At 40.8% G+C, this 21319-nt stretch overlaps 1 protein-coding gene across 4 annotated transcripts in view; it reads left to right on the forward strand.

The window, feature by feature from the left end:
• The window catches only part of LOC109480888 (E3 ubiquitin-protein ligase MIB1-like), a 40931-nt gene extending 19784 nt beyond the window's left edge, over nucleotides 1–21147 (forward strand). For 2 of the 4 annotated variants that reach the window (XM_019783218.1, XM_019783220.1), the window contains exons 14-22: nucleotides 14518–14656; nucleotides 15192–15278; nucleotides 15710–15838; nucleotides 16372–16553; nucleotides 17111–17303; nucleotides 17764–17842; nucleotides 18294–18380; nucleotides 18549–18652; nucleotides 19301–21147. In XM_019783218.1, coding sequence (XP_019638777.1) covers nucleotides 14518–14656; nucleotides 15192–15278; nucleotides 15710–15838; nucleotides 16372–16553; nucleotides 17111–17303; nucleotides 17764–17842; nucleotides 18294–18380; nucleotides 18549–18652; nucleotides 19301–19441 — 1141 coding nt within the window. In that variant the 3' untranslated portion in view covers nucleotides 19442–21147. The remainder of the gene's footprint in view (nucleotides 1–14517; nucleotides 14657–15191; nucleotides 15279–15709; nucleotides 15839–16371; nucleotides 16554–17110; nucleotides 17304–17763; nucleotides 17843–18293; nucleotides 18381–18548; nucleotides 18653–19300) is intronic. The other 2 variants (XM_019783219.1, XM_019783221.1) reach the window with 1 other exon arrangement.
• The last annotated feature ends 172 nt before the right edge of the window (nucleotides 21148–21319 follow it).

Raw genomic sequence — 21319 nt, forward strand, 5'->3', positions numbered from 1 at the left:
AACCTATCTGAAGAAGGCACTAGAATTTTTAAATAAGGCCATTGCTCATAATTCCCGAGTAATGATAACATCTTTTTAATTGAACATAAATGATACTTTCAAATGGCAGATGTTTTAAGTGTTCTTCATGCACTCCTAACAATACAAAATCCCAACCAAACTAAAACAGTAGGAGAAGGTTAGCACCAGTAGCAAGTTTTTGTAAAATAAAAATGCCTTAGGTCTCTGAAGTGTGGTGCGTCCCACTAACCTTAAGACTTGGATCTACTCTGCTTTGTTGCCAAGGTATTCCCTTCTTAGTGGAGGAAGTTGAATGGAAGGCTTGGAATGTGGGACCAGTATTCCAACGGTGAATGTGCGGTTGAAAATGCAATGCTACAGCTGGTTGAAGGGGACCAAATCCATTGAGGAGTTGATTTGGTTCCAATTTACCAGCTTTAGCACAGCATCCCTGATACTTGGCAAGTGTAGGCAGCATCCTTCCTTCCTTCCTCTTACCTACTTCTAATATCTTCTTAAGTCTTTTCCTATATGGTTCTATATAGGTCTGAAGTATGGGCCTTTGGTGATGCCTTATTTTTCTTCTGTCTCTATTGTAGACACTCAAAGTTATACAAATTATCTATGTCAGTTACAGACTGCTTTTATCCCTAATTCCTGCCTCTATCATATCATTTTCTTTTTATGCTTATTACCTAGCTGTCAACTTCTATATGATTTGTAGCCATTGTGTCATGGCATCCAACTCATATATCCAGTTGAAATTGGTGTTTGAACAAACAGGGTAGTGATCATATGTAACAATATCAAAGTATATTAGCTATATGGAACAGAATCTCCTATTTCTTAGAATATTTTAAATGAAGGTAGTTATTGTTCTCTTATACCTAACATATATATACCTAATATGTCCCTCATGGGTTTTGATTTTTAGTTACCGTACTACTTAGTGCTCAGTTTTATTTTTGGTGCAAAAGTTTACAACCTTCAAAAAGAGAACTCAGCATCAAGGTCTAGTGTAATGCTGCATCTAGGAAATACCTGTAGGGGCCCTTAATGGTGGAGTTATACCAATGAACACCTCTGTTGAAGGATTTTCAATACATAGAGGCTTGACCCTGGGTTCATCCTAGAGCTAATTTGGAAAATGCCACTTACCTTTAAAGCTATAGTATCTCACTCTCTTAGTGTCCAATATTCTCGGTCAGAAAAGGAAGTACATCATTGCCTCTTTCATCATTTAAGGCCGTGGGTTCACAGACAAGTCACAGTAAAATTTACATAATACCTATGTTTATATTGCTTTCATACAGCAGATGGAGTATCTTTTGCTACTAAGAGAACCCTGCCTGTATATGGTAGACTATTAGTCAGAATTCTGACATATAGTTGGAGAATTCTTACATGCAATAAAAAGATTAGCCAGGTACAACTTCATTCTACCCAGGTCTAAAGCCTTAACCATCCTTGCCATGCATTATGAGAGTAAATGAGACTATACATCTTTATTTAGAAAATACCACCTATTCTATATCACTGTCTATGAAGCCAATGGGACAACAAAATGCAAAATTTTAGAACCACTACCAGTAGTAGCTAATTTCACCATATTTGATTATGTATTTGAAAAGCAAACCATGGCATATTTTCTATCCCCAGTAAGCCATTTCCTGTCTCCAACTTAATCTCCATAAGTATTCTTGCTGTTATCTATCTAAATCTGCCGACCAAATTTGGCCAGACCACACCTAATTTCCCCCTCCCTCAAGGCACCACTACTAAGGGTTGTAATAGATAGACGATCCAAACGTCTTACGAAAACACAGAATTTACTGCCATAATCGGAGATGATATGTCATTTCTCAGTGACCTTGAAGACCCAAAAGTTACAGAATCAGCACTTACGTATTTGAGATTGTCTTGAGTTTCCCCTCCATCCCATCACGGGGTGCAAGATAAGGCCTATGTCCCCTATAATGCAACATCCAGGCTTGAAAACCTTCCATCTTCTATGAAACATTGTATGATAGGCTGCAAGACAGCAAACGAGGGTGGCAGGAGCAGCCTTTGATGGGATAGGGTACAGGACGACTGAGGTCCTTTTAGGAGATGCGTATCAGCATGTGCCTGCCGAGTGCTTAAAAATTAACAAGGAGGAAGTAGAACGTAATCGGATATGCAGGAAAAGTGCGGACCCGTGGCCGGCTTGCAATAAGTCTAATAGCTCCCCAGTGAGGCAGTTGGCTGACTTTCCAATGATAGTCCCGTGACCTAGGAAAATATCCACATGATGAAAGGGCAATGAAATATTAAAACAATAGCTGCAGACATTCCCTCTGGGTGGCCCCTCTTCTCTGCCTACCAAGTGACCAATACTCCCTACACTGCTGAAGGACTTGATCTAGTGTTAAATGGCCAGGCCGCTCCCTATCCCTCATCCTGGGCGTCCCCTGCAGATGGAACTGCCCAGAAGCCGGCGGTTCTGGCGACAATGGGAACAGAAGGTGGCCAGAGGACCACTCTGCCAGGCCAGGGACTGCCAAGCCTATTCAATCTGCAAATTATGTGCAGGCATCAATCACCAATGGCCCGCTGATTATCCCCACTCTGATGAAATATCTTCTCCTTTTTCCCTGCCTACTAAACAAGACTCTGTGGCCACTACAAACACGGCAGTCTAAATGTTAGCTGAACCAATACATGCACAAACCTTTGGGGCTTACCTGTGAATGTAAAAACAACATCTATGTCAGATCAATTGCCACAGTTGGTTAGTGGCTTAGTACCAGCTACTGCCTTGTGGCAATCAGACAGGCAGTACTTGAAGAGAGGCCAAGAGTATTGGCAAAATAATCTGTCCGTCCAACAATTTTCGGAGGCCTTTTCAGAGAGAGAGGGCCGCTGTTATGTTAGGCCGTCTGTGTGATGTTGCAAAGGATGAGCAGAGGACAGGAACGAGATACCATCCACCTAAATCAAATTTGTGATTTTATATTGAATTTTTTTCTTATCTAATCGCTAAGGAAGATGAGACACTCCCAAAGCATTGAATTTATAATGCACTTAGCCGGCAGTTAGCAACTTTTGTGTCTGGGGAGGTGCTGGAGGGGCCCATGGTTTTTACACAGGCAAGTGCCAAAACCTGGCATGGTTGCTGACCTAACATTTGCTAGATTCCTTACATAGCTAACATCTCTGCTACGTGGCCCTCATGCTAACTTTAAATGGCCAATCCCCTTTAAGGGCAACACCAGTAGAAAAAGGGGAGTCAGCTGGGAAAACTGACCAAGGCGGGGTGGGGGAATTATTCGGTATTGGTTGGACGGGAAGTGCTGCGTCTTCCATGGCTAATTAAACATGTTTCATTTTCAGCCTTACTGGCTTCATTGATCAGGGACAGGGGTATTATATATGAATGACCAGTGCAGGGGCCCAGGCCAGCCTGCCTACAAAAGGTGACCCAACAAGAATAGATTTTATTTTGTCACAACTGATGGTGTCAAGTAGAAAACTTCCAGTAACTAGCCACACTATGATGATGGTATAATAAGACTTGTGTCAATATAAAGGTCCAACAATACCTGCAGTGGCATAATTACTTCATTTCTGATTGTCTTCAATTCCCTGGGTGACGCCTGCCTGAGTAAATGTAAATGATATTTGCATAATGCATCCCTTTACCCAATTTCGGTCAGTTGTTCATCTCGCTGCCCAGTGTGAAAAAATGCGAGCAACTGTGCATCCATGTCCCATGCACCTGTTAGGGACAGTTGGTCAGCCTGTCAATCATTCCAGCCGGACCTGCTAGAACAGCAGAAATGGTGCAAGTCTAAAAACACCCCAGGCTGTTTGTCACCTTGAAGTCAGGCTACTGGAGGTGATGATTTATTTACAGTCTGCCACTGGTGCCCACCCTGGGCATTTACAATGGAGTTTGGGTTTAATCAGGTTTTTGTGCAGCAGAGGTTGAACTATTAAAGGATTTGTACAAGCTGTCAGCGAGGATGTTAACCTGGGGCTTTTTCTGTGTTTGACTGAAACCTCCAACTGCATTGAGTTCTAATGTGTACTGAAGTAAAGTCAGCTGAGAACCCAAAACATTTGATAAATGATATAATTTCATAAAAATTGGATTACAACACAAATTGGTTTACAGTGTATACTGCTGGTAATTTTGCATGATTGTCAAATATTGTAGTCTTTGTTGTGACACTTTTCCTCATCTATGTACCAGAGGCACATTGGACAGAAAAGCAGGGGAGCTATGGTGTATACCCAGGACAATATGTGTATTAAGAATCGAGAAGTTTTAATTTCACAAGGTCAGGGCAGCAGGTTTACAAATGTTCTGTCAATCTCGTCTAAATCAGCTGCCTGTCTTGCCATATATACACATGCGCATTGCAGTGACAGATGCAGCACATAGCAACACAACACGACTCCTTTCTCTGCAGCATTACAGCTTCCTACAGCGCTAACCGAATACTTTTTCCTTATACATCCGCAGGGTTGACATTCTGTGGTGGTCATTTGGGACGGCATGTCAAGAATTTGTGTTTGCATGAGATACTTTTGACCATGCAGCACTATGTGGACCATGGGGCTATATTAGTCACAACTAAATTACTGTCTTCAGCACCCTGGTGACAAGACAGCTGACCATGCCTTTCTGTTGGCCCTGCTTCTGTCACTCTTTGACTAGAAGGGAAGAATAGAGGCTACTACACAAATTTTTAATGATCCTGTATTTCAGATGTCATGAAGAAATTGATTCAACGCATGATTTACAAAATTGCACAAATCTAGGAGGAGAAACCTGCTATTATCAATCAATCAATCAATAAGAATGGGTGTGGTAAAAGGATGTATCCATCACAGAAGAGCGCTGATCTAAGCTGGCTCAGAAAATGAGAACAGATGAGACCCCAATACAAAGGAAAGACATTGTTCCCTTTGTGAAGACTAACATTACCTGTATCACTTATTAAAGCAGAGTAGCCTTTCAATCTGATTCAGCTGTTAGTGCACTGCTTTGCCCTCCCACCCCCACCTCACCCCAGCATCCTAAAGTTACACTATGTGTCAACCTAACCTGTGTAGATTCTACAATTCTATCATTTACTGTCACTTCAATAACTCACAAAACTGACAGAACAAGCTGAACTCCATAAAATGGCATCCCATATACCACAGTTATATCTTTCATAATGCCTAGTCATTTGGGTGTGGTTCTCTTTCATACCATTTTGATAGTACGCAGTAATGAAAAATCCTACCAACCATTATTCTTTTCTTTTATTTCCCCAATCAAGTATTATACTCATGTACTAAAGATGGCAAGATCTGACATCTTGGCCACAGCAGAAAAAAGACTCATATGTAATCTAATTTCGCCCATCAAATCTGCATAGGGATGGGTCAATACCAAATCATGTAGATGGGCAGTACAACAGATGGGACCCTGCAGCAGAAGGCTGAGCAGCAGGGGGGGCTGTGTGTCCTTACACCTGTGTCACAAGCCTGCTCAAACATTCCCTCCCTCCATCATGTGGAGTTCCTACACCTGTCTCACAAACCGGTTCACACAGTCCCTCCCTCTCTCCCTCATGCACCTGTGAAAGGTGCCTGATCTAACACGCTCATCTTGAGTGATGGTCGTCTGATGCAGAAAACTTGAGGCTTACATTTTGTAAGTACTTTTACCTATGAGAAAAGAGAAAACTGATGTAGCCTTATGGTATACAGCCATCTGGCTAATGTGAAATCTACTTCATTAGATTAGGAACATGATGTGTACAAAAGTGTTAAGTCGAGGACAGGCACCCCCCTACCCATGTTCTTGTTTGACCTACAATTGTACTGCTAAAATAGCAGGTACCACCCCTTCACACTAGAAATTTGATTTATTTCTTGTCCTGCATTTCTTTCTCTTTTCTCTCAAACAGTCGGGTATGTGTGGTCTCCAGTAGTGAGATAACACATTAGAGCTAAATATGTTAAGCAGCTACAATAATATCAGAACTAACATTTGAATAACTAGACTAAGGCTTCTGTCTTAGTAGACAACTATAGAAAACAAAGGATTACTGAATATAACCAGAAGCTATGTAATACCAAGTAGCCTGGAAATCCTTTATCCAGACTTTCTCATAGAAACCTGGGTCACTTTGTTCCTATTCACTGGTGGTATTCACCCTGACACTGTGGAGTCTTTCAGTGCACATGTGGTAGCAGGTGTGCCCCTTTCTCCTAGTGGCTTTCCAAAAATGCACCCAGTCACATGTCAGGTCACTGACTGATGACATCACACCCTTACCACCACCTCTGTTTACTCTTCTATTTCAGACAATAGTTTATGGTTTCTGTCTTGACCAACTGACAGATTGGCCTGTTTTAGTAGGATAAATAACTGGACTATTAAGAACTTTCAAACTTTGCCAAGTGCATTGACCTTCTCTTACAGAAGTTTACTGACCTTGGACGCTCTTTCTTTTTTAATTCCTGCTAGACTTGATGCTAGCTTTTCTTTCTAACACCAACCTACAGTACACAACATGCTCCCTACAACACATTACAGCATTTTTGTGATGTATATGTAACTCTATCCACTTTTACTTTAACTTGATTGCTTCTACTTTAAGGCAAAACTAATTTAATTGCTTGGTTCCTAGTCTAAGATGAAATTGACCTCTAGCTATTTTATTAGATCTGAAAGTAACTTCACTGTAGTGGCATACAAATGTCTACTTTATGAACTTGTTTCTGTGCTTCTTTTTACACTGGGTATTTCTCTTCCTGGAAAATGCATTTCATTCAAGACTTTGCTTCTTATTTTTAGAGAAATTAGTACTCATTAAAAAAAGGTACAAATTCTAAAGTGGTTTTATGCTAGAAACTAACCATTACTGCCTGACAGAAATGACGAGCCTTTTTTCAGAGATAAAAAAAGTTCAAAGAGACTTGCAATGTTAGTCATGCTATAATGCTACATGAAATTCTAACCTTTTGATGCGATGCAATAGACATTTTGAGGGTATTCAGATGATAACCAATATTATGAAGAGGGCCCTAAATGATTTTTTTTTGCATTTGTTATTTTCTTTTACTGAATGCCTGACTACTGTTATGACCAGATGACGTGGTAGCCTGCTAACCATACATACTTCTTTACATTCCATACAATTGAGTTCAGTATGGGATAGTAAAGAAGTACTTATGCTTAACAGGCCTGGGTACCTGATTTTCAGGCACTTGGTCAAGCTAAATACTCCAAGTCTTGTGACATACATGTAACTGTACATGTAGCACTTGGAGATAGTGGACTTCATCTTTTGCCTTACATAAATGATACAAAGCTATGCAAACATGCTGTCTTATTTCTAACCTATTTCTGATAAAACATTTTATACTTAATAATTTTCTGCTATTCCCTATTCCCTAACTTTACAATAACTAGCAGTTAGACTTCCTGACAAATGTAAGGTTTCTGGCATCTGTTTCTCTAGTCTGGCCACTAGTTCTAAGCCACATTTTCAGCCCATGCCTAATTGGAATTCATGTCCTGCCAATATGATTCTGAGCCTGTGCTGCAGTATTGGATCCTATGCCACAAAAAGTTCCCAGTTTAAATACATCATGCGATCTATGCTATGACGCTGTCGATATATGTTTGCTTGGTATGCATTTAAAGCATGGAAGGGTACCAACATGCAGATGAACAGTTATTACTGCGGTTTAGTAGAAGGATCGAGGAAAATAGTTTTTTTCGAGGCGTAAGCAATAAAATGGCACTCGGTACATCCAATATGATATGCACTGATACAATGCACGCTCAACATAATAATTCAGCTCCGATCATCAATCGATCAAAATTTTCCAATGCGAAATTCCAGAATTGAATTTATCCCATCGGACCCATTTTACGAGATACATGCCGGAATCCGTCCAGTCAGAAAAAAGACTAATGTAAACCCAGCCTAAGCCATGGAAATGGGATGGTTCCAAAAATAGTAACACGATGCCCTTGCCTATGACATGAAAATGAAATCATCTACTGTTGCTAGGAGTGCTATTCCCTAATACCATGACCTTGGTATTTGAACCCCTCCTATTTAAACCTAACCCTTGCTGTAAGGCATGCTATGCTGAAAGGCAGTCCGGTCCTTACCCACCAAGCCTGGCCAGGGTGGCATACATCGGGCATACATGCATGCAGTCGATGATGGCACACTCCCTTCACAGTATCCACCCCTCCTCTCTCAGCCTCAGCTGGCCATTTGCATGACAAGTAACTATGCAGCAACCTTGGGAGCTACCTCTTTTTGCCTGACAGATAATAACCTGGGGTTCAGGGGTGTGCAAAGGTCACTGCCCCTGGTCCAGGGGCCTCCATAGGGGTTGGTCGTACCTTGGTCCAGGTCTGCACAGGGCAGAGTTAGACGGTTGAATGGAGTAAGGCGTTCCAAGAGGGATATAGCATGGCTGTAGAACAGTAGTAGAGATGGCATGCTCTTGTGTGTCCAGCCACCGGGGTTGACCGATGCAGACTGAAATCCCTGCCTCCAAGCATCCGCATTTCCCTCTCCTGCCAATCCCTGGGCCTCTTGCATGTACCTCCCAGTTTTATACCGAATAAGGCATCTGAAAAATGCAAGAAAGGGGCCAAATTTCATTATGCACGCTGCATTATTTTCCCATATTTAGGCAGGCCACTATTGGTCACCAGCCCCCTTGATTGTCCCAAGCCCAACTGCACCTCTTGATTGGGGCCCCCAAAATAGAGGCGATTAGTTGCTATATTTAGTTTGTCCAAATAAAGAGAACTGCCTGTATCTAATTATACTGCATTGAAATTCAATAGCCCTACTCTATATTTGGTGTGCCATGATGTCATGCTATCTAAATATAGAGCCTGCCCTGTTGGTGCTATCTTTCCTGTGTACACATAATGCCTGCTTACAGAGGTTCTCAGGTGAACGGTAAACCCTGGGTATAAAGATGTCTACGGAAGGTTTATGGTCTTCCAGCGCTGGGGTAATTTCTTAATTGTGCTTCATGTTTTATACTTGATCTGTTTACTGATTCTTAGTAAGCGTTGCCATGGCTTGGGATGAAATTAGAGTGTGAGATTTAGGTAACCTGTGCTGATAAGCCTTATATACTGGGAGTGCACTTTGACTGGGTTTGTTTGTAGTTCACTCTGCTGTTGTTTAGCTTGTAGGAAAGTGCGTGGGAGTCAGGCAGCAGATTGTTGGCTTTGCGAGGACTGAAAACCTCTTGCCACTGGAACTAGATATGACACACAAGGATTATCTAATCCGTCAGTTTCACCAGGATACATTGGTCAGGCCTGCAGGACAAAAAAAGCAGCAAGGGAGTTTCCCAACATGTTGTGTAAGCAAACCTACAATGTGGGCAGCCAAGCACTCTGGGAACGGGTAAACCCTGCAAAGGTAAGGCGACACTTCTTGTGTAGCCTTCTTACATCATCTGGTTTCCAACAGAACATTTTAGGAAAAAGAAGTCACCATTTTTTTATTTTTCTAAAATCTGTCAGGCACTTGGCACCTGTGATAGGCCGTGCCAACGTGATTGATTTGATTGGTTCTTGCATTTTTCATGAAAGAAATTAATTGCTCGTGAGAAGTGAAAAGTGCAAAGCTAAAAGGTAATTTATTTCAATTTTTGTGCCTTTTGCCATTTCTTCTCATACAGGTTGGAAATGTGACAATTATTGACTGAATTATAATTCACTATCAATAAAGGCAACAGCAACAATAAGGATCTCAGTCATTGGCTTCTTTTCATGATAATTCTTTTATGACTGGTCTTGTATCTGGCCTATGATGTGGGTGTTAAGCCATCAATCCATTCATTCGGGAGAAGCACAAGCATATTTTAAAGAACCCACCACACATGTTGAGAAAAGTAGTGGTCCTCCTGGTACAATGTGCCCAGGTTAAAACATTAGAACAGAGCTGGTATCATGTAAATGTGTCATGCAAATTCTGTAGTATGAGAACCTGTATAATCCATCTCTATTTTAATAAATGATATTTTGGATAATGTTTATCTATTTCAAGTCTGCAAAGTAAATGATACTGGTAAAACATCATAGCATTTCAAAGAACGGGTTGATCGAATTAGAGCTTATTAGAATATCTCGTTTCTGCACAGGTTCTTTATATTTGATGAAAACAATTGTCCAGATGTAGTTTTTTTTCATATTTGCAATCTTTAGGACATAAAGCTGTAAGGATACTTGATTGGAGACATTTCGACTTGTAGCTATACAGTTTCTACACATACATTGTATGTAATAAAAATTCCTTGGAGACAATTTTCACAGTGCCATGTTTCTGCTGATCTCTGTGTGGACCATCCTGTACTGTGTTATTACCTCAGCTGTGTGTGTGTGACATGGGGGACAAGTGCACCATCCCACAGGCTCCCCTGGCCTGGGGTTAGGTCTCATTACCACAGCCCACAGCCTGGCACCCAGGGGACACATTACCTTATCACAGCTCAGCTGTCCAGGGCGGTCACCTGTTGTGGCCCCTTTCACCTGTTCCGTCGGCATCAGACACTGTGTGACCAGCTGGTGCTTAGATGAATGTGTACATGTACCCCAAGGCCTGGCCACTAGTTCTATCACATGTGTTGCTTGAACTACAAGTGTTGCAGATATCCTTGCCATTATAAACTTTGTGAATAACAATTTTTTTTTTGACTGACATTATGTGAGCACAGGTGTGAGAAGAGGGAAAAAGGTTCCACATGACATCACTATGTCATGTCCTTGGCACTCTGGGAGGTTTAACCAAATAAGTTCATCCCATTAATGTCAAAGATTAAAGTAAAGACTTCTATATTCATAAAAAATTGACCATGTGCCTAAACTGCAACAGCTGGTTCAGATTCAAGTTGAATTCACTCATCCCTTGCATGAATGTTTCCGATTAGATATGAATGGAGTAACCGTAAAGTGATGAAGTTCCAAGCAGATGTTCTTGTAGAAAATCATGACACTTTCTGTCTGGCCAGCTTTTCTTGTAGTGGCATATACACCAAGGTACTATTTCTTTCTGGAGTCTGTAGTGAATCTTTAGATGGTAGTATTTGGACCATCGCACACCAGGGCATGCCCCTACTCTTTTTCGAAAAGTGTGGTGGGTTCTTTAACGTGCGTGGGGTGTGACTCTCCCCAAACACAAGACCTCTATTTAACGTCCTATCCGAGGGACGTCCCTAACCAAAGCTAGGTACTCATTTTCACAGGGAAGTGTGTAAAGTGCCTTTCCCAAGGGCAGAAGATCGACAAGGTAGGATTCGAACCCGGGACCTCTTGGTCCTGAGCTGAACACGCTACCGCTATGCCACACGACCCCCCACAGTAATGTGATCCAACACTAGTTTCAGCCCAGGCCCTGTTTCAGCCCTTTGGTTAAACTGATGGTGTTGGAGGTGAAAGGTAGCCTGGGTACCATCCTGGTTAGTTCCCACAGTCGCTACTGACCAACTGTGGCAGTGGATGTACCCAGGCTAGGTGAAAGGGTTATGTCCTCCTTCCTGCAGTCCCAATACTCATGTGGAGGGGCCCTTCAAGGCAAAGATATCGCCATGGGGATCTGTGTTGTAGTTATTGGTGTTGACTCTCAAAATATAATTTTGCATGCTGTAAAATAGTACCTGATACTGTAAAGTACTGTAACTAGTAGAATGTTATATTCTGCGAATGCTAGCAATATACTAACCGTGATGGTATTCCCTAGGAAGTGTGGTGAAGCTCTATTATTATACAGCTGTATACATGTAGCTTTTCTGTCTATATTTTCTTTTTTTTGTACCTTTATTTGCAGGATAAATGGAAATTTGTCCACACAATAGTCTACAGAAGCAAAGTCCTGTTTCTCACCCCTCCTGCCGGGAATCAATTACATTATTTCAAGCTGTTCCATAAAGGAAAGAGGATCAATAATGGCTGTTTGGAAATCAATGCCAACCCATATTTCTATTCTGAATGTTCTATTTCATGTACATGTATACATGTATGTGTCACTTGTGAAATACTGGAACAGTTTTTGCTCTTAGCAAAGTAAAACTCATCAACAGTGCTGTGCCAATGTCATGTTCATTGAGGTTTCCACCTTGTAGCTACGGGCCATTGTAACTAAACATACCAGACTGCGACCAGCTAGCATTCGTTTTATGTCATTTTACCCCTCCAGAAAGTGAATATTAAATGGAAATCAATGCACATGAATTTACATACCCTCACCTTACCTGCTGCCCACTGGAAAACCAGGAGAAACCTAGCATTGGAATGCATTTCAGGAAGCAGAAAAAAAAACAATTGAAGGGGTAGAAAGCATTTGGAAGTCAAAATGAAATGAGCAGACTGGAAACATTGTTCTGCCTGCATTTCCTTAGTCTTGATACCTACATGCAGGTACTGTATACATGTACCTCTTGGACCTTGGTATTAAAGATCAATCATCTGTTATCTGTTCTACCTATTGGAAGTACACCATATCCTCCCTTTTCATGTTAGGGTTGCAATGAACTATCCACTACTACACTGCAGTTTCAAGGGGATCCACTAGAGGGTCTCACAACCTCAAAAAGTTTTGGCATACTCATGAAAAGTTGAAGACAGAAATGGCAAACTTTCTTTTTGCCATTATGAATGAGGTCCCACAGATACATCTGTGCATGTGTGCAGTTTGTTGAAGTTTACCTTAGTAGTGAAACAAGGTGAAAATGACTGTTACACCCCAGTGTTCCGACATCCCTGTGTTCAGACAACACTGCCAAATTCCAACAACTCACTCAATGTTCCAACAACCCTAGCCCAAACTCTATGTCGGAATGTAGGGGCTTCGGAACATAGCGTTGCCCCCCTGAAAATGACAGCTTCTCTGCTCAACACAAACAGCAGGACTAAAGGAAAAATGTCCCTCTCTGCAGATCTTGCAGGCCAAACCACAGTTCCACATTCATGTGGGCCTATGTAGGGACATGTTGGGTCAGCTGTCCCCGCACACTTGCCAGATATGTGGGATATCCAGCTGGACTGCACATTTCTCCATACTCATCCCATACTGGGTGGCCCCAGGGACGCATCAGTGCTGATGTATCAGCTGTTCTACACAAGTAGGGCTGGTGTCACATGTTCACACACGGCTTACAAACAGAACCATGACACAATTCATGTCCTTGGAACAAATTGCCACAGACACATTTGACAAAGTATTGTGGTCTATAAAAATCCAATTAAGATGCTCCATCTTCCTCTTGTTTTCAGTTTCATTAAGCAACTGAATGTTGCAGTGTAGATACTACGGGTGTAGTTTTTCAGTGAGGTCATGGCATTGCCACAAAATGATCTAGGGGTCTGGAAAGTTATTTCAAAGAATATTAAAACCTGTAGGGGAGCATAGGTTCTCTCTTCACCTTTTAGAAATATTACTAAAATGGTCCATCTATATCTATATAGCCGGTATACTAGTAACCACCCTTCGGTGTAACACACCAGCTTCGCAGGCTCACGGTGTGGTGGCAGCTGGCTACATTACACCAATTGACTTGTTACAGCTAATGTCCATGATAGAAAGGGGTACATCTAATTTTATGGTCATATGTAATGACATTGAAATTTAAGGAAATAGGGTGTATTAGGTATTTACCCCACAAAGTAAGCATTTCCATCGTCTCCTACTAGTTGCCATCAACTTGTATGTTTGCAAGTTGTTGGGGCAACTTTAAGATAAGAAAATCTTATTGTTGGTAACAGTTTAATTTTTGTTGGCTTTTCATATTTAGTTATCTACTATTACAGCATGCCTTAGCTTGCTTCTATGTACTCTTGCTGGTCAGCTTTTACATGTGACCAATAGCTGGGCCTTTGGGCCCTCTCATGTATAGGTGAACAGGGTTTCTATGACTAATGGATTTCAGTTTTCCCCACAGCTTACAGTACATAGTCAAAGTTCATGCCAGGAGCTTTAGAATCAGAGTATGAATGTGGAAGATCAGAATCCAAGAGTCTGACCAAAAAGGAAATAGATGGACAACATAAAAAAGGACATTCACTAGCTTAGACCTCAGTCAAGTGTATATATCCCCAGAAGAGAGATGGTTGGCAGTCAGTCATTAGACACCAACTGCATGAATATCCTCAAAATGGACAATACACTTGACTAGTGCTTGTGAACAACTTAGTTATATCATGTCCAGTACATATATACATATACTACGACCCTCACCTTACTCTTCTGTCCACCAGCAAGAGTCATTTCATACAGGAACAGTTTACAGCTTACTATGGATCTAGTTGATGTTCTGGATGTTATATTTATCAATTGTTTTATGTATTGTGTATTTGTTGTGTGTATTCAGGATTACCTGAAAAGCAGGCCATAATGGCCTGAGTTGTAATTACTGGTAAAATGAATAAAGTAAAGTAAAGTAAAAGTGTGTTACAGTACTAACTATAGCTATGCCTGTTGTTCTCTGCAGTGCCATGCGCATCCTGCTGTCGAAGTTGCCGCGTCCGTGGATCGTAGACGAGAAGAAGGATGATGGGTACACAGCACTGCACCTCGCGGCCCTCAACAACCACGTGGAGGTGGCAGAGCTGCTTATCCACCAGGTAAACGTAAGTTGAACAGGCTGGAGAGAGACTACATGTACACTGCACACATGTCAGGCACTGAAGAACAGATCCATTTCACTGGTTGTAATTATAAAGGCATGAATGTCATGTGTAATTGTCACTGTCTCAACATCTAGTAAAACGTAAGTTGAACAAGCTGGAGAGAGTCAACTTCATGGCATACATGTCAGGCACTGAAGAACAGCTCCATTTCATCTGTTGTAAATGCATGAATGTTGTCTGTAATGTGGCACATTGTTTGAATCCATGTTCAGAAACACAGTCAGGTTACATCAGGTCATAGTATCTTAAGTATATGGATGGCATCTGCCTATGTACTGATTGATATTTGGCATTTTTAAAGAGGTAAATGTGACAATATTTGCAGTATAAAAAACTGGATAAGATTTTATTGATGCAATAGTATACACAATACCTATGGTTAATTTGTTTCAATGGTTATCCACTAGCTGCACTTCTTTTAAAAAAAGGTAAGCTAAGATGTCATCTTGAAACACTTTAACTTGACTGTCCACAGGGTCAGGCCAACATGGATCATCAAAACGTGAACCAGCAGACAGCATTACACCTTGCCGTGGAGAGACAGCACACTCAAGTGGTCAGGGTAAGTGGACATGACGTAACATTACATTATCAGACCTTTGGCTTTGTGTAGAACAAAGACATTTTGTGTATATCTCTCTCCTGATTCAAATGTCAGTCGTAAACCAGCAATTTCTTGCTTGTAGGAACGTCAAGAAGATTTCTGTTTGTTGCTCTTACTTGCACAAGTTCACATTCTGTCTTTTAAATGGATTAATTGTTCTGGTTCTGTATTCCAAACAAAGTGATGGTCTACAAAACTGAAATCATTCATTAAGGTGTTTGCTTGAAGTTCTATTTCTCTGCTCTGTTTATTTTTTTGTATTTTTTTATACGTTTTGTATGCAAAAAAAAAAAAGAATCTGGAGGATTTAAAATTCCTACTGTAGCTGAATATGGATGTAGTGAATGAGTCACCTTGAAAGATGACGATTTTGTCCTGTACTTTTCCAGCTGTTAGTGAGAGAGGGAGCGAAGTTGGACATGCAGGATAAGGACGGGGACACGCCCCTTCATGAGGCCCTGCGGCACCACACCTTGTCTCAGCTCAGACAGCTGCAAGACATGCAAGACGTGGGCAAGGTCAGTTTCAGTGAAATAAAGTTTGATTCAATTTCTAGATATGAAAACTGAACATCCTTCTGTGCCGTAAGATATGTAGGGAAGCTATATGTATGGTGTAGCAGGTAACAAAGATACAGTATATTCCAGGTATTCCTACCTACATGGATGTCCCTTATTTGGAAATTTACATCTAGAACATTTTAGTTTATGTATAATGTCTGTACTGTTATTTCTGTGGGTCAGCTTTACCATCTGAATCTGCTAGTGTTGACCCTTGTAATGACCTGTATCATTGAAAAGAAATACAAATCAGATACAATACTTTTATTTTTTTATTCAGTAAAAATCGCAGAAAAGATCTGTGAGGAGTCAGCAACAGGATCAAAATATCCTATACAAGGCCGACTCAAGTTAAAAACAATATATATATAAGAAAAAACAATAGCAACAATAACAGGCTAGGGTGAAAGAACAATAATAACTGTATGGGTAAGATAGTAACGGATAAGATGATGATAATAATGAATGAATAATACAATTGAATACTGCAGCTCCTGATGGGACTGGGCACCCAGGGTGCAGACAAGAAGAGCAGCGCATCCATCGCCTGCTTCCTGGCCGCCAACGGGGCCGACCTGCACATCAAGAACAAGAAGGGACAGACGCCGCTGGACCTGTGTCCTGATCCCAACCTCTGCAAGGCCCTCATCAAGTGCTTCAAGGAAAGGCACAGGTATCTGAAAAAAAAAATTACAGGAGCTACATGCACTCACTTAAATTTTAGGGTCTTAAATGGTACACTGGTAGATGATAGGCAAATCATGCACAGTTAAAGATATAACAATTATTAACATTATATATGTACGAAATGTAGCAACCACAAGACCGATGCTGGAAGTTATAAATAGCTTTTGCGAGTTTTGTGAAATGCAAGACTTTTCACAAAGTCTTGAAGACGTTTTGTGATCAAGGAATCTTAAGAAAAAGAAACAATAATCAAGGCAACACCTCCACATGAACAAGTACGTCTACTTGAGTTAACAATAAGCATTTATGAAATAAAGTCTAAGCTTTCCAAAAGTATGTCTACTTGTGTTTACAATAACTTGAATAAGCCTTTATGAAATAAAGACTAAGCTTTCCTTCCAACACTGGAATGAATTGGGACTTACCCCAAATTTTCTTACCCCAATTCATTCCAGTGTTGGGAGGAAAGCTCAGTCTTTATTTCATAATGACTTGTACCAACACAGATGAACGTTCATGCTAACAGTAGGCCTTGTCTCTCAGCCCCCCGATGCAGCCGCTCCACGGGGGGTCCATCCATAACGATGAGGAGGCGCTGGAGGAGTGCATGGTGTGCTCCGACATGAAGCGGGACACGCTGTTCGGGCCGTGTGGACACATCGCCACCTGCTCACTCTGCTCACCTCGCGTCAAGAAGTGCCTCATCTGTAAGGAACCAGTGCAGTCCAGAACTAAGGTACTGTTCTTCAGTTCAAGTCCTTCCCACACCTTTTGGTGTCCATCTCCATTCCTGTTGCCCCTGGGCTACAAGGCAACTACAGTAGAGGGCTAGTCTACTGGAAGTGGAGTGTGTGCAGCTCATATTCTCTTTCTGTAAGTGCTGAGTGCTAAACAAGGAAAGCAACACATACCACTTTTTAAGTCTCAAGTCTTCCCACAACTGCTAGGCACGCTCTACTTCCAAGGCCATAGCACTGGTCATGTAGTCCTCTACATTAGGGTTTTGAACTTGACATGTAGCTATTCTCTTACCAGAATGATTTTTGTCAACTCTATTACTATCTAGATCTAGCACTCCATCTACAAATGTACACTGTAAGATAGTTTACATGTAGGTAGTCTTTTGATGTCAAGTGTTGACTACTACTGTACTACGATAGAACAGTTTGAATATGTCATTTGTTGTATCATTCCAGGTTGAAGAGTGTGTTGTGTGTTCAGACAAGAAGGCATCGGTCCTGTTTGAGCCCTGCCTGCATATATGTGCCTGTGACAGTAAGTTTTCTTTGGGATTTTGTCTAAAACATCTTTTAGTATACTTATTAGGTAACAGGAGAAATTGCATCTGTAGTGTGTGAGTGTGTAGATGTGTAGCTATTCAGAGCAGAAAGGTGTAAGTGTTCCTTTAATAAGGTGAAAACACTTAATGGTGGACATCTGGTCTGTTGCAGTTTAAGTCAGTATTAGTACTAGGTACTCCACAATACAGTTCTTGGCAAGGTAGAAATACATGTACGGCAGACGCAGTGCTTCTACAAGTGTCTTTGTACTTGTTTATGAGAGAAAAATATTAACACTGTCATAGAACCACATGGTTCATACAATTTAAGATAAGCACAGCTCCCAATGTGTAATACATAATAAAAGATATGTGAATGAGATTATGTTTACCAGACATGTTTTGTATAGATGCTGACATGTTAACTTGTTGCCTGTTCCTGTGCAGATTGTGCCAGCCTTATGAAGAAATGTGTGCAGTGCAGATCTAACATAGACAAGATGGTGCCATTTATTGTGTGCTGTGGAGGGAAACGTAAGTGACACAAAATTTTTCATTTTGGAAATGAAATACTGTCATCATACCTTCACTTGTGTCAATATTTCCAAAACTGTGACACTGCTCCATACAATATACAATGTGGAAAGGGAGTCATGAAGTGATAGTTCCTTCATGTGGTGACATGATGTTCTGTTTCCCCAGCTCCATTGGAGAAAACCCAGAACCAGGTGCAGGCAGGAGGGCAGGCCACAAACAATGCCGACATTCAGAAGCTGCAGCAGCAGCTGCAAGACATCAAAGATCAGGTGAGGCTGGCAGACTGTGAAAAGAGGAGTTAATAAAAGAAGACAATGGACCCTGCTTCTTGCTGGGTTTTGGTTGCAGTTATGAGAAGCAATGACAGGGGGCAGCGGCCATTTACTATATTTATGCATGAGTATATACAGAGAAAGCTAGATAAGCATCACTGTTGAAGTACAGATAGAAGGCTGGACGGATCCACTTTATTTTTGAAATTCAGCTGAGAAACTGGCTCAAATGGGTACAAGCAAGGTCACATCAGCATGTTGTGCATCCTTGATCCAGATGTAAGGCAGCATGATCACTTGGAAGATACAAAAACAGCTTTTTTGTACTGGATCATTGAAGTTGTCCTTCACCATATACATGTAGACAATGTACATGACTGTAAAAGAGTATTAGAAATACATACCAGTATATCAAAGTGATGGCTTGTGCTACAGGCCATGTATGTGGAAAACTAAAATCAAGCTGTTATAAACTCGTTCTTGCTGATAAACCTGCATTTCTGCACAAGTTCTCTAGTGCCACTGACGAAAGTTAGTGGATGCTACCTGAAATGTCTGACCGTTTCCAAATCATATCCAGTTGCTTGAGTAACTGTTTATTGGCGTGTTATAAACTTGTTTCAATGTTGTTATGTTGTTATGCAGACCATGTGCCCCGTGTGTCTGGACCGGCTGAAGAACATGATCTTCCTGTGTGGCCACGGGACCTGCCAGCTGTGTGGGGACAGGATGACCGAGTGTCCCATCTGTAGGAAGCCTGTGGAGAAGAGAGTCCTCTTGTACTAGCCTCTGGTACTGCAGGATAGGAGCACCAGCCAATTTTAGTAGGCTCCATCAGACCTCTCTGCAGGCTGTAAAGTGGCCAAAATAGGGGGAACATTTTGCCAGAGTTGACCAAGTATTGGAGTGCACAATATTGGCCAATACGGTTTACAGAGAGGTCTGTGTAGGTACTACAGTTCAAGCATTTTACCCCCTTCACTATTATGTGCAAGTATACATGTAGGTAATTTTATGTGGATGTCTGTGATTTGATGCTTGAATAGGAAAATATGTCTTTTATAATAGTTGATGAGCCACTTGTGCTTGATAGATGTGCAGGGTTCCTTTACGTGTATATATCAATGTTGCTGTTTCAGAAGTTCATGTACAGTCTTTCTCTGTACCCAATTATGTTGTCATTGGACTTGTCAGATCCAGAGCGTCAGATTTTAGGTGAAGCTTCAATGGTGTATTGAAAAAAAAATAGAATGGCAGTCATTTCTTGCACTCATAAATAGCCATGCTGGAGATTCTTAGAATTGTATCATTATCATTATGCATTGTACTGTTATGTTAAACAGAAAATACATGTACCTTGCACTGATGTTGTATTGTGTATCAAAAATTGATCAAAGCAATGATGAGGCTCTGTGAGAAATGATGTTCAGTTATAAGTTATAATAATGTAATAATTATTGTGTTGTCTACATGTTTCTTAAAAGTAATGTAATTCTGCTTGTGTTATATGATAATTTGTCATTAAGTTAAAGGTGTTGATGTTTGTCATTCAGGACATAATGACAAGGGAAGGTGAAGATATGGGTGTACAAGTGTTGTGGATGGTCTGTGGTGCACAACACAGTAACTTAAGTTAACACAGTCAGCTTCACGGGTGTCATAATAACTACTGTATTAAGCATAAGGATTTGGCAAGTCTTTTGAAAAGAGACCATTTTGTCATCGTGTCCAGGAGATGGCCTGAATAATTGATTTTTAAAATTGGGTCTGGTTGTACTTTTGGGGGACTGTAGGAAGGATACAACTTGAGCGGGACAGAAAAGGAGATGACAGGAGTAGAAAAATTACCTGAGTTTATAAGCATGTATGTGCTTGATTACATGTAAGTAGTAAATTATTATCATATGTCATGAGGGTCATGGGACTGCTCTGTATTGCATTTATGCTACGCATACATATGGTACATATGATAAGGAGGTTGTGTAGGGGAGTTGGTCAATTACATGAATATTTATGATTCAGACAGTGAACTAGCCAAAGGTTTAACCTAGAAGATAAGGAGATACGTGTATGATAAATCTGGAAAAACATGCATCCATGTTTACAATTGGTTAGAAGGTGTACATGTAAGATGCAATAAGTGATAACTGACATGAATAATAAGATTGATTAGGCTCTATTAACAATAATTTTAACAAGTCTACCTTGTATGTGACAGATTGTGTTCTTCAATGTGCTTTTGTGGACTTCTTTTGTCTATTAACAGAAAAATGTATGTTTAAATCAAGGGGCCATTAGAGAACTAAGCATTTGGTCACTTCCTCTGTAGTACCCTATAACTGCACGGATTCCCATACAACAACCATTGGTCATTTAGACTCGTATAGCAGTGCTTGTAACATATGTAGATAACATACATAGAGACTGATTCATGTCTTTCATGCATCCATAAAACACAATAAAAATGTTCACGTTGTATGCAGCTGAGCACACCTCTTGTTGAACATTGTGGGTAAAAAGGCTTCATCAAGATTAACAATCAATATTTGTCAAACATCTTTATATTGTTCACATCTACTGGGGTGTCAGGATTCAACATTGGCCCATTGGTAATAATGTCACAAAATATCATGTTGTGCCACAAATGTGTGGAAAAGCAGTGGA

The sequence above is a fragment of the Branchiostoma belcheri genome, unplaced genomic scaffold, assembly GCF_001625305.1.
Source record: "Branchiostoma belcheri isolate BF01 breed outbred unplaced genomic scaffold, Haploidv18h27 scaffold53, whole genome shotgun sequence".
NCBI classification, from domain to species: Eukaryota; Metazoa; Chordata; class Leptocardii; order Amphioxiformes; family Branchiostomatidae; genus Branchiostoma; species Branchiostoma belcheri.